The 12,357-nt window shown below is 36.5% G+C and overlaps 1 protein-coding gene across 1 annotated transcript in view; it reads right to left on the bottom strand.

Annotated features, from left to right (window-relative positions):
• The window catches only part of LOC115919281 (dual 3',5'-cyclic-AMP and -GMP phosphodiesterase 11A-like), an 88,979-nt gene that overhangs the window by 67,513 nt on the left and 9,109 nt on the right, over positions 1–12,357 (bottom strand). The window contains exon 3 of the mRNA XM_030972680.1: positions 4,755–4,838. Within this exon, the coding sequence (XP_030828540.1) occupies positions 4,755–4,838 (84 nt within the window). The remainder of the gene's footprint in view (positions 1–4,754; positions 4,839–12,357) is intronic.

The raw sequence follows: 12,357 nt of genomic DNA, 5'->3' as shown, positions 1-12,357 counted from the left end.
TAAAACAATACAAATTATAAAGATACAAGCCTGTGCTGGCCCTCTTTTTTCAGATAATCTACTATTCTTAGCATTAATAACATAAGAAACTAATTTTTTTTTATACAGTAGGCTTGCGGGTGCACCATGTGAGAGAGAGAGAGAGAGAGGGGATTGAGGAGTCCTGAAAAGGACTCTGACTCGGTAATCTTTCTTGGGGGTGTGTAGTCTAAGAGTGTGTTTATGCTCAACTTTTCTGGCCAGAATCAGGCACCTGTTACGCGTTTAGTTCAAACTACGGTTGCGTCCTTTCTCATTTTTGTACAATCACCGAAAAACGGCGATCACGATCGCCGATCGTAAACTCTCAAAAAGGTGCGTTTATGATTTGTAAACGCGTTTAAATGGGGTCAACTCACTGACCTCTAGTGGGTCTACGTAGCGTGCGCACACAGGTTTGCGAATCCAGCTAAAGGCCACCCAAGGGGAATTGGCTGGAGGAGCCAGAGAAGTGAGCATAAACAGTGTATACCGTGGAACTGCGGTTACGATGAGCGTAACAAATCGCTCATTCTGCCTTCAAAAATTGAGCTTAAACGCACCCTAAGAAAGATAACAAATCCTTTTCAGGACTACACACCCCAAGAAAGATTACCGAGTCAGAGTCCTTTTCAGGACTCTTCAATCCTCTCTCTCTCTCTCTCTCTCTCTCACATGGTGCACCCGCAAGCCTACTGTATATCTATATTAACATGCAAGCCGACACTTACAAGCAGCATCTAATTTTTGTTTGTTTTCAACCTGATTTAAATATCAAGATTGAAAATACTAAAATAAGAAAGAAAAAGAAAAGCCTTGATTTGGTGACTTCTCATCAGAGCAATTGATTAATATGCGCGGCCGCACATTAGCTGCCAGACTGATTACATCCATCGTAGGCTATAGTAGGTGTAAGACTTGAAGCTTATCCAAATCTAAAACAATCTTCATGACTTTCTAATTTATTGAAATGAATAATTTCGAGCAGTTTCGAAGAGATACGCCTGCAGAGGTGTAGGTGGCTCGGAGGTGGCTTGTCAAAGATATGGTAAGGATACACAGGTCGTATCCTTTTGAGTGCACGTTGGTTAATATTCTTCCCCAAAGTTCTATTGCACTATATCGAATTCATTCACAATGCTAACAAAATATACAAGATATTGGTTCACCAGAACCATAACGTTTGTGTGAACGTTTCTTTCTCGCTTATAACATTATTACCACAAAAAGACTTTGGTGCACTGAATCAATATTGTACTAAATGGGTTTCCATCCATTATCATATGCTATTATAATATGATATTTTCAGGGATTATCTTTATGTCATAATTATAAAGAATAACTTCATACGTGCTCCATGTTTAAAGGCATCGTTTAACAATGTTAAATCTGAGATACACGGCCCTACTTGTTATCAGTGTCTGTAATATGGTATAATATTGAAGCCCTAGCAAGAAATCGCGCTTCAAAATGATCAAGAAGTGCCTCAAAAAAGTAAAAATCTTTGAGTGACCCCCAATAGACTGTAGTGTTATGAAGACCGTTTTGCAAACGCAAAATTTGGTTTTGATTTCCAATTATAAATATCTTAATAATACAGGCGATCGGCTTGTAAAAGTCATGGGGTTCCTGACTGACCTAACGGTTTATAATTATCATTACATCAGAATACAGAATCTGAGACAAAGCTACCGGATCCCTTCAAAGGGAAATACAATAGGCTATTTTCGTAATGTAACAAAATTTACTGGAACTAATGGACATGGCTACAGACTAAGAAGCCACGTCTAAAAATTGCTTTTGTGAAGTGCTTCGATACAAATTATCTTCTTCACCTGTTACAAATAATAGTATCTCAATAGTCAGAATGCGAATTGAATACAGTTGTTGATTTGTTGGTAGGTAGGACATACATAGGGTGCGTTTATTGACCAAATTTTTGCCTAGAATCAGGTTTCTCAAACGTCTTTCAGGCAAATTTTGAAGGTGATAAACGCAAAGCCTTTTTTAAAGGTCTTTAGATATGGGCATATCTAAAGACGCAAAAAGGTGTGTTTTTAATGTGACAAACAGCCAGAATCACGTTTCTGAGAGATGATAAACGCAAAGCTGTTTTGAACCCCACATACAAATCGGACCTCCCAGGTTAATTTCCGGTTCGGAGGCTAGCGCGCCATGTGTTGTGTCATGTTGTTGTACAAGCACGTGTGTGTAGTTGACCTCCGAGAAACTGTTTGCTTCCCAGGTCAAACGGCGCTGAGCAGCTGCGCAGAGACAATGCCTTTATTGTGAATCGTGAAGAGACGATAAACGCGACATCCCGCAAATCACGATCGTATTATGTGGTTCGATAGTGGGGTATGATAGTGGGGTACGATATGTACATATCTAGTGGCAAGACCCAATAAACGCACCCGTTATGACTTACGCTACCTATCAACACACACACACACACACAAAATGCATTTTGCATTCTGGTTATTAAATATACAATGATTCGTAACAGGTGAATGAAATATTTGTATTTAAGCAGTTCACAAAGATGTCTGCATTTAATTAGGTTACATTGCGAAAATGGCCTTTCAAATAATCGCTTCCCATATAATCGGAAATGGATTCACATAAAACAATCAGGGTGAATTTGACTGCATCTAAAGGTATACATGTGTATTCAATCTGATTGTACGTAAGCATCCTCCTAATACACATCAATGTATTCTCGATATAAGGAATGTCCTGCATATATTTTACATCTGCGTAGATGCAGATGCAGCCGTATGAACAATTAGCGTTGAAATTGTGTTTTAGCTTGGGTTTATAGCTTTGCTCAGGTAGGCCTATAGTGTTGTGTCAAGGTTATAACTAAGTCCAATTTTCTGTTTGAACTTAATAAAACAAAGAGAACAGTTTCATGTCAGCTGACATGGCACCACATTCCCGTTCATTATGTCTTGAATATGTTATATATCCTGGAAGTTGGGTAATCCTCGCTTTCGCCAATACCCCCGAATGCCCCGATGTTGACCTCTTGGACGTAATTTCAAAGTACTTCCGGTACTTCCATGCTTTCAGTGCATGCGGCGCGTGCGCGTATTACGCATGTGCAGTATACGTATCCAAAAGCTCTCTTGTTGGCTGATACTGACCATGATTTTTCAAGAAGAAATAGGCCTACTTTGGTAATACCATCGCGTGTCCATCATTTTGTAATTGTTCTTTGTCAAAATGCCGCAAACATAGTCGCGATCGTGCAGTGATTTCAAACTTGTCTTTCCTTTTGAGCAACTTTTCCATGTCGCGCGCTGCTTAAGATTTGTTGGGAATTTTACCAAAGTCACATCTATATACAGGAATATCTCCGAATGTTTTTTCGCTTATTTATTATCGTGCGGCCAGCGTACATCAGATCGAATCACAGTGTCGCACCATATTCCAACTGACAATTCAGTTTGTAAAAGTAGAAAATTGCGCACGATATACTATCAAATAGAGCCGAAGATGAAATTAATGTAGGCAGCAAGCGAGCTCGGTGACTATACAAGGAGACGCGCTCACGTACACGTACACAGCTGCGTGAAATGGACCGGAAGCGACAAAGACAACAAGCTATCCCAGAGTGCATTTGAAATCGGGACAATAAATTTACATCTGGGCTTTTTGATGTATTGGCGATAGCGAGAATTGATAGGGCCCTCACTATGAACATGACTGACAATGAGAGCGGACAAAATATACAGTTCCTCAGGTAGACAAAGGAACATCCCTTCACTGCTATTATGTAAAAATGTGTAGAACAGGTGTCACATGCATATTCACCTTTTTACATAATAGCTGTGAAGGGATGTTCCTTTGTCTACCTGAGGAACTGTATATTTTGTCCGCTCTCATTGTCAGTCATGTTCATAGTGCCTATAGGATGTGAAAATCTTCGACAAGCTTGTCTAATTCAAGCTGGTTCCCGTGTTTTTTTTATTGAGATGACGGCAGTTGATGAGATAGAAAGTGAATCTACGCAGCATTAATTCAGTCTTGATTAAAAAAGAAAAATGCTGGTGCAAAAAAAATGAACAAATATCACAAAATTCCAATGACGTATAATGTTTCAGATATAACCATCCCAATACAACATTGAACAAGGAAATATTGATAGCTCACAAACGAAACAAGAAAGATTACGATTTTTAGCTAATCGGGACTACGCAACAAAGTAATATTTTAACAACTATTCCTGTTGGTGATTCGTCTTTGTTAATCACGTTCGTATAATGTCGTTGCTATTAATTTGATATCAGGATTATTTATTTATTGCATAAATAACAACTCAACGATAACTTTTACACAATTTCATTCATTTAAATTTAAAATTCATATAAAACGAGTGCATTTTAAGCTTATGTCGTCGTCTTATGCCCATTTGCCAGTAATAGCCAACAGCCACTAACATTTAAACATCAAATGATACACTGAAAATTACATGCGGAGTGTGCTTATAATATGACCTGCTATCTCGAAATTAAAAGAAAGTCAGTCATGTAAACAAATCTAACCGTCAGAGGTAATACCTCGATAGTTAGATGAGTCAATTAACTTCAATTCTTTATTTCTTTCTTTCATGATTTTTTTAATTTCTTGTGTTGTTGTTAATTGAATAATCAAATTTCACCAAAACATGTAATAACATTTCTCTTATTTTCAAGAAACAGGTCTGAAATTGGAAAGATATGAAATGTTCTTACCGGAATATATGAGCCGTATTTCATGATTCGCACGTGACAGTTTGGGGAGAAGTTTGCACAGTTTTCACAAGTTGTGGGACGAGCCTAAAAATCAAGATGGAGGTACAGCAAACAGAAAACACAATGTAGAAACATGCAGCAGACTGACTATTGAATGGATGAAACATGCACACAAGAAGACTCATTCTTTTTTCTTTTCATCGATAATTCAATGATACTAAACATTTAAAGACTGGTTTTTACTAAGGTTGAATGGACAGAGTGACATCAAAACAAGTGTGTAGGAATGATGGTGGTTTTAAGACTAGATCTTAAACTGATGGGGTAAGCCTAATCATTGCAATAACAGGTATCTACGTTGGTTTGTGCTACTGATTAAATGTGTACGGTATAGTACATTAAATGTATAACTGAACATGTTTTCATATTCAACCCCTTCTGTATCGCGGGTAGTAAATCCCGGAGAAATGTGTTTACCAGACTCTGGGCTAGGAAAGCCAAAGCGTTTCTATTAAAATGTAAGCAATAACACCCATTTGATATATTTCCCTGGGATATATCCAATACCCAATCTGATAACGCAAACACAATGTTTGCCTTAACAACTTTTTAAAAGCCCAATTACACAGGAGGATTTAAATGGAACGCTAACACTGAGAGAAAAGGGATCTGAAATCTTGTAAGTGCCAATTATATAATCATGTTGATGTGATTTCTAATTTCTCTAAAGCTGAAACACACAAACATGTTATCAATATCTAAGAGATGTATATGAATTACTCAACATACAAAACAAAAACAGAAACAAAAATGAACATAAATGATGCACACAGAATCTAAACTAAAATATATTTTTCAATGAAATCTTAACATTACAGAGAGTAGACTTTTTTTCAAATGTGCGGGGATTCTGTAGTTCATGTAAATTATACTTCTCTCACGCGGATTTCATTTTGATGAATAATAATGGATACCGTTTATGAATATTGGAAGGAGTGCCTGTAAACAACGGTACCAAAACATATTGTCATTTCTAAATAATACACCGGAATAATGGGTAACAATTTTAAATGTTTAGTGTGCATCATGTTGAAACATCTAGAACCTCAATACTATGATCAGATTAACCATATTACCCAATTATATTATTTCTTTACTACAAATCACCATCTAACAAAGCAAATTTATCAGTATCGGTATATCCATTTTTTGCAATAGCACTGCATTTCTCTGATAGACTCTGTCACAATGTAATCACTATTGATTATATACAGCAAGCGAATTTTCGGAAAATAACTCAAGTGATGTTCCTCAGTGGTTTAGAACGACGCCATGTTAAATTTGACACCTCTGCTCAAGCTTGTAATTCCATGCTTGATCTCGTGACAAGAATGCGACAGGGTATTACAAGCACGACAGAAATTCTCTCGACATTCTCGGCTGGATGCTCGTAGTTTGTTAAGAGAATTTACTTCAATAAATAAAACTAGAGGGACTTGAATGAATTGAATTCCTACGTGTGAGTGCGTGTGTGGGTGTGTATGGTGTGTAAGAAGTGCTTTACTTCTAAGAAGGTTGTTTGCTACCGATTGAACACGACGTTTATTGACTCACGGTAATGACAAATGTTGTGTATACTTCAAACACAAATGTACTAAAATACAGATAAGCAATATATGCTCTTAATATCGGGATGTCCAAAGTAGTGGGACGAATAACATTGTATTACGAAAACTTGACAAATGAAATGAAAGGAAATATATTCGCCACAGGAAATGAAAGCACAAAGAAATTTTTTAAAACCATTTCAGCAATAATATTCACGACACTACATAGGATTCATCATATGGGACTAGATTGAAAGATTTCAAGCTCTGTACGACAGCTGCATGTTGGTCATATTCATTTCCCTTGTTTTCATTTTTGCACCGTCATATCAAGAATTGTAATTTCCTAAAGTCTATCAAACATCACGACAAAAGAAGTGAAAAGAAAGAAAGAAAAAAAGACCACGAGGCATGGTTTAATCAAATGTTTATGGATGATGTTACCTTGTATAGCCTCTATTTCGATTGGCATTTCGTGACATTTTCTCTGCCCCTGCCCAGTTCATGAATTCAAAATTAAAGTGCCGAGGACAATACAAAGAGAGCACGTGTTCCCTCCAGCGGAAGAAGCAAGTCTTCACTTTTTAAAATGCCATCAATCTAAGAACGACCTATTATTGCGATTGCCTCTGCAAAGCAGTCGATTCTTCGATCGTAGATTTCTAGAAACTTCCTTTTGTGGTAAAATCTGTTCCACCAACCCACTTCTTATAATTATCTAAGGAGAAAGTCATTGAACTTCTACGTCAAACTAAGGTTAATTGTAACAACAGGAAGTGTTTTTATTGCAAGTCTCTTAAAAACCTCCCGAATACCGATCATTCGAAAGATAAATCAAACCTCCCCATGCGAACTGGCGTGTTTCTTGGGGCTTGGTATTTCACATCTAGGCTCATGAATTTAAAAGATCGTTAATCTGAATATATAAAGAATTTTCCGAATATCCTTGAATTAATTCGATTTTCTTTCTACATTACGTTTCATTTAATCGCCATTTATATGTACACATACATCATATATATACATACAATCCAGTCATCCGGCTGAACTTATATTTGTTTATAAGATGGATAGGATTGTTATGTTTCTATCGGCTCTATTGGTCTCTTTGAAGTTTTTGTCATTTTTAATGGCCCGTCTACTTCTTCGTGGAGAATTAAGGCGTTATATTAAATACTCTGTTTCTCAATCTTCCCATACAAGTGGTCGGTTCCCTCTCCCTCTTGACACTTCTCTCTCACATTAACAGAATTTCCTCTTGTTTTTCATGTGTAGAGCATAAGCACATTGTATTTAAGGATTGCCTTCGATTGGATCTTCAGTTCTTCATTAAATCCTAAACGTCCCAATTTGAGAATGCCTCGCAGACTAGTTGACCCTGTTTTTGCCCCGTTGGATCGATATTGTGGATTCTATGTCGATCTCGACCAAACATGCTAACTAATGTCGTTCACCCGGTCTTAGGAAAGCAACATGGCTGGCTCTTCTGCTTAAGTACTACCACAAATTTATTGTTATCCTAATCAACAACTATTCAAGCTAACAAAAATCAACGTTTTCTCTACATTACCGCTAGTAGAAAATAGACAGAGGCTGTTGTAGTAGGTCCATGGTTTATCTAACTCATTATGTAAAGTTTGCAGAAACCTTTAGTTACAGTATTTAACCTGAAGGTGATCATTTACCATCGATATTAATCCAGTGTTGAACCATACTACAGCCATCGAGGTGAGACTATTTTTAGTTTAACGTGTTTTCCCTCCTATTTGTAATGAATTTTCTACAAAAGCAGACCTATTTGTCTCCTCGGAGACAGTTTGTCAGAATGCTAAAAGTGGCTTCGAAATTGCCCACACGACTTTCATCAGGATATTGGAGAGCACTTTAAGGAATTTAGCATGGTGGAGGCTCGGACGATATAAACAGATTCGGAAGATTAATGAGGAATGAAAGGCGAAGTTCACCTTGTTTGTCGTGTTCACTCAGATGACTAAGTTTGGGATCGTGTTAAATGTACAAGAAAGCAACAAAAAAAAAGGGACGACCAAATGAAACTCAAATGAAATTGAGCGCACGATTCTGTGAACATAACGTTTTACCAAGTGAAATGTCAAGACACAGCTAAGAATGGTATGTGATCGCATTGTTGTTGTATATTTCTTGTTGTAATCTTGAATAACCCAAAACACGCCCAAAATGCAGAAATTAAGCTTATCCTTTCTGGTATGTACAAGAAGAAGATAAATGGATAAAGGAAGAAGTTTTATCCATCGCATGCAATACAAAAGACCCGTATCTTATCTTATTTTGTAAATATGTTTTTTTTTTATTCATGTATGATTAGAAGGAAAATCCAAGCGACATTGGAATATTATTGCAAACCTTTTTTAATGTCATATTTATTTCATGGAATACCTCTTGTTGGCACTCAGTATTATAGTTAACGAGGCATTTAACATCTACAATTCTTAGTATTAAAGTTAACGAGGTGTTTAACATCAACCATTCTTGATCACCTAGTCTCCCGGATCAGGTTTTACTTCCAGTGTTAGTTTTACGAGAGGAAAATGTGAGGAGAGAAAGATAGGGTTTACGAGACAGATGCTAAATCAAAATGAACTTGAGTTTATCATCAATACGTAAGAGATCGAGCCCACGTGAAGAGATTTCATGCTGATATAACCTGTGACATTAATATCTATTTTACAGGAAATTGTGGTAGTGGTGTAGGAATAAGTCAACTAGAGTGGAAGCTGTACAAACATGTAGCGTGTCTGATCGGTTGTACTGACTGTTATGTGAGACAAAACATTAGGAGAAAGATCAGATATAAACTCCGCCTTTGGCTTCATATTCACATGAGAACGACGCAAAATATCTGAAAAGACCTGTATAATTTTTCTTTGAAGTTAAAGGTAAAGACCAGTTATGGTCATGCGATTGCATTGTGAAAGAATCGTTGTAGAATCGATCAGAAAAGGTTGATCATCTAGCATATAGCATCTGCAAGGTTTTGGAATCGTCAAAATGATAAGAAATTTGGCCCATTCTTCGTAAAGTTACAAGCACTATACACAGAAAGATGTATATGGGACTACTCTATATCTCTCACAGACCATGAGAGAAACAAATTTACCAAATATATGAATTAGTAGGCGGTTTCCCGGCAAATTTTTTTATCATCATGTATTAGTCAAAACATATTCTTTCACATGATTGGTAATGAGAGCTTCCATTTCATTTTTTGAAATTGGGGCGTTTCCAATACTGGTCTTTACCTTTAAGAGTTCATGGGCCCTTTCACCGATTTCTTTTATAGGCAACAATAAAAAAAAAATTAAAAAAAAACTCAAACTTATGGTGAAACTGTTACTGTGATATATTCTAATTTTATTCATTTATTATCTCAAATATAAAGTTAGGCCGATACATGCTCTCTCTCTCTCTCTCTCTCTCTTGGTCTTTCCGTCTAGTCTCTCATAATGTACATATATTCATGCCTCGATGTCATAATAAACAATACAACATTTAACATGTTTGAGGCTTACCTTATAAATAAAGCACGAAATATTAAAGCTAATGTCCAGGATTTATTGCAGGAAACGATAAACATCACAAAGCAATCCTAACTGGATATCAGTTCATAATTCAATTGAAGCATTACAGCGATAGAAAATTTGAAATAGAGTGGCATTGTATTTTAATCTTATGTCAATTTATCTCATAAAATAAAAATAATAAATCGGTTATTCGAGGGAAAACTGATTACTCTATAATCGAAATGGAAAATTTGTGCTCGGTTTATTAGCTTCAGTCAGTTTTCAGAGAGGAGCGCAAAATGGTTGCATAATGGAGGGCGACATGAGAGCATTCAAGTAATGATCTCTCTCAATCACTTGCTTCAGTGGTTATGGGGAAACCAAGTGAACATTAACATGATTTGCACGCTCAGATTTTCTCATTTGAGAGGCCAATTTTAAGGTATTCTGATGGTAAAAAGCCCCTATAAATCAATATTGGAATAAAATATGGTCTGGTTCGTCCATAAGAATGACTGAAAAGAGGGGCTCCGTTTTATATTCATGCATGCAATGTTCATCGTATTTTCTGGAATGTTTGTTAGTTTACATACAAAAATAGTTGTGTTTAACCCTTTCGAGATCTTACGCTACTTTGAGTGTTGGTATATTTGGTTCAGTATTGTTAATTTCAGAATTCACTGCATCATTTATAGACCCGCAGAAATACAGGCCGAATGGCGTCGATTGATTCTTAAAGCGTTAATTAACATTAAAATGAACACAAAACAATCCAAAATGAATGGTACTATAAAGAAAAGAGCAATTGTTATTATAATTACCGGAAACGAGAATACACAAAATTCCCATTTCTATTACTAGGTGCTTAAGGTACCGTAATGGACAATTGTATTGAGTATAGTGACTTTATGTGTATGAAATAGCGTGTATAGTGAATGCGAATGAGGATATGTTGATACTGGCTATCTTCCAAACTATATGTTCTGTCAAATAGCGCCAGGGAAAATAATAAATTCGTGACCAGATTGTGATATTCCTTCATTTTCGAATAATGTCTCTATCACAGATTGTATTGCTCGGTGATAATGGACCCAGGCCACCCCTTATATCTCCAATAGCAACTTTTAAAGTCTTTCACATCAGACGAGTATTCTCATCTCGGTGAAAGTGGTCCATTATGCATTGGAGAGGATTTGAGGTGCTCTTGGAGAATGCCTCAGACTGAGAAATGAAATGCCATTATTTACCCGGATTACATCATCAATCGAGCCAATCTCTTAAATCCATGGAGTCTATATCCGTGGATTCGTGCAGTACTCCAGATTGAAAGGTTCTCACCCTCTACGATATTGAGGGGAAAAACCTGTCATTTTGTTCTTTAGATGATTTAAAAGATTCGGGACATGTTCTGTTTGTATTGCCTTGCATGCCATGAAAAAAAACATGGGTAGCTTTTGAAGAGGGAACTTTTCAATTGATCTGTACTATTTTCCGCACTTCTATTATTGCATTGGCTATTTTGGAAGGCAAGGTAAATCGTAATGTGGAAGAGGTTAATGGGATCAGTACAATCGAGATGTAGAATGTATCAAAATGTTTGTTGTTTTTTCATATTGTTAATGAAAGATTTTTCCAGTCTCATACAGGTTAATACCTGACTGCATACTATATACGTTTCTTATACACCCTCGCTTTCCATTATATTCTGGACACGGTAATGTTGTGTATTAAGCATGTAGTTGTACTTTCAGTTTTGTTCTAATCTTGTAAATACCCTTAAAACGATATCCAATTAATTGTTCCATAAATTTCCATTCAAACGAAATGCACATTAGAATTGATAAAACAGCTGCATGGGATATCAAAAGAACTAAAAAATTCAATTACAACTGCTTTTCAACTTCGCTTAGCTTGTGCGTCATTCATATTAATTATATAAATCGAAAACAACCCACCCCATTATGATTGTGCAATTTCTCGAAATGTATATTTTCAAAATTGCACCTGTACCAAAAAGGCGTCGGAGTATAATACCATCAATGACGTATTTGAGATATTGATAACAAACATACCCTGCATGTACGCCTACCCGATCAGTTGTTAATATCATAAAACAGAAAGGGTCGATGAGTCACCTGTTTCTACGTAGTGTCGTCTTTCTTAGAAGTTTCTATGGTGTGTTGGTGTGGCAAAATGATTGGAGGAACGAAGAGTATTCGTCCAAACGACTTATAGTCACGTTCTTGGAAGAACTCTGTTCTCATTTCATATATTTATTGTTCTTGACGTTGGTATTTTATTTTATGGCTATCATGATGGAGTTACGTCACCAGGAAGCATAACAGTCTGTTGTCTTTAGTATGTATAGCGCCATGACTGTCACTTCGGGACAGACCTCAGCGCTTTATATTTAGAAGACCATACTTGTTATTATTATTGATATAACAAAAGCAATTA

Source organism: Strongylocentrotus purpuratus, unplaced genomic scaffold (assembly GCF_000002235.5).
Source record: "Strongylocentrotus purpuratus isolate Spur 01 unplaced genomic scaffold, Spur_5.0 spur5_scaffold_6, whole genome shotgun sequence".
In the NCBI taxonomy this organism is placed as follows: Eukaryota; Metazoa; Echinodermata; class Echinoidea; order Camarodonta; family Strongylocentrotidae; genus Strongylocentrotus; species Strongylocentrotus purpuratus.
This window is presented reverse-complemented; position numbering and strand designations above follow the sequence as displayed.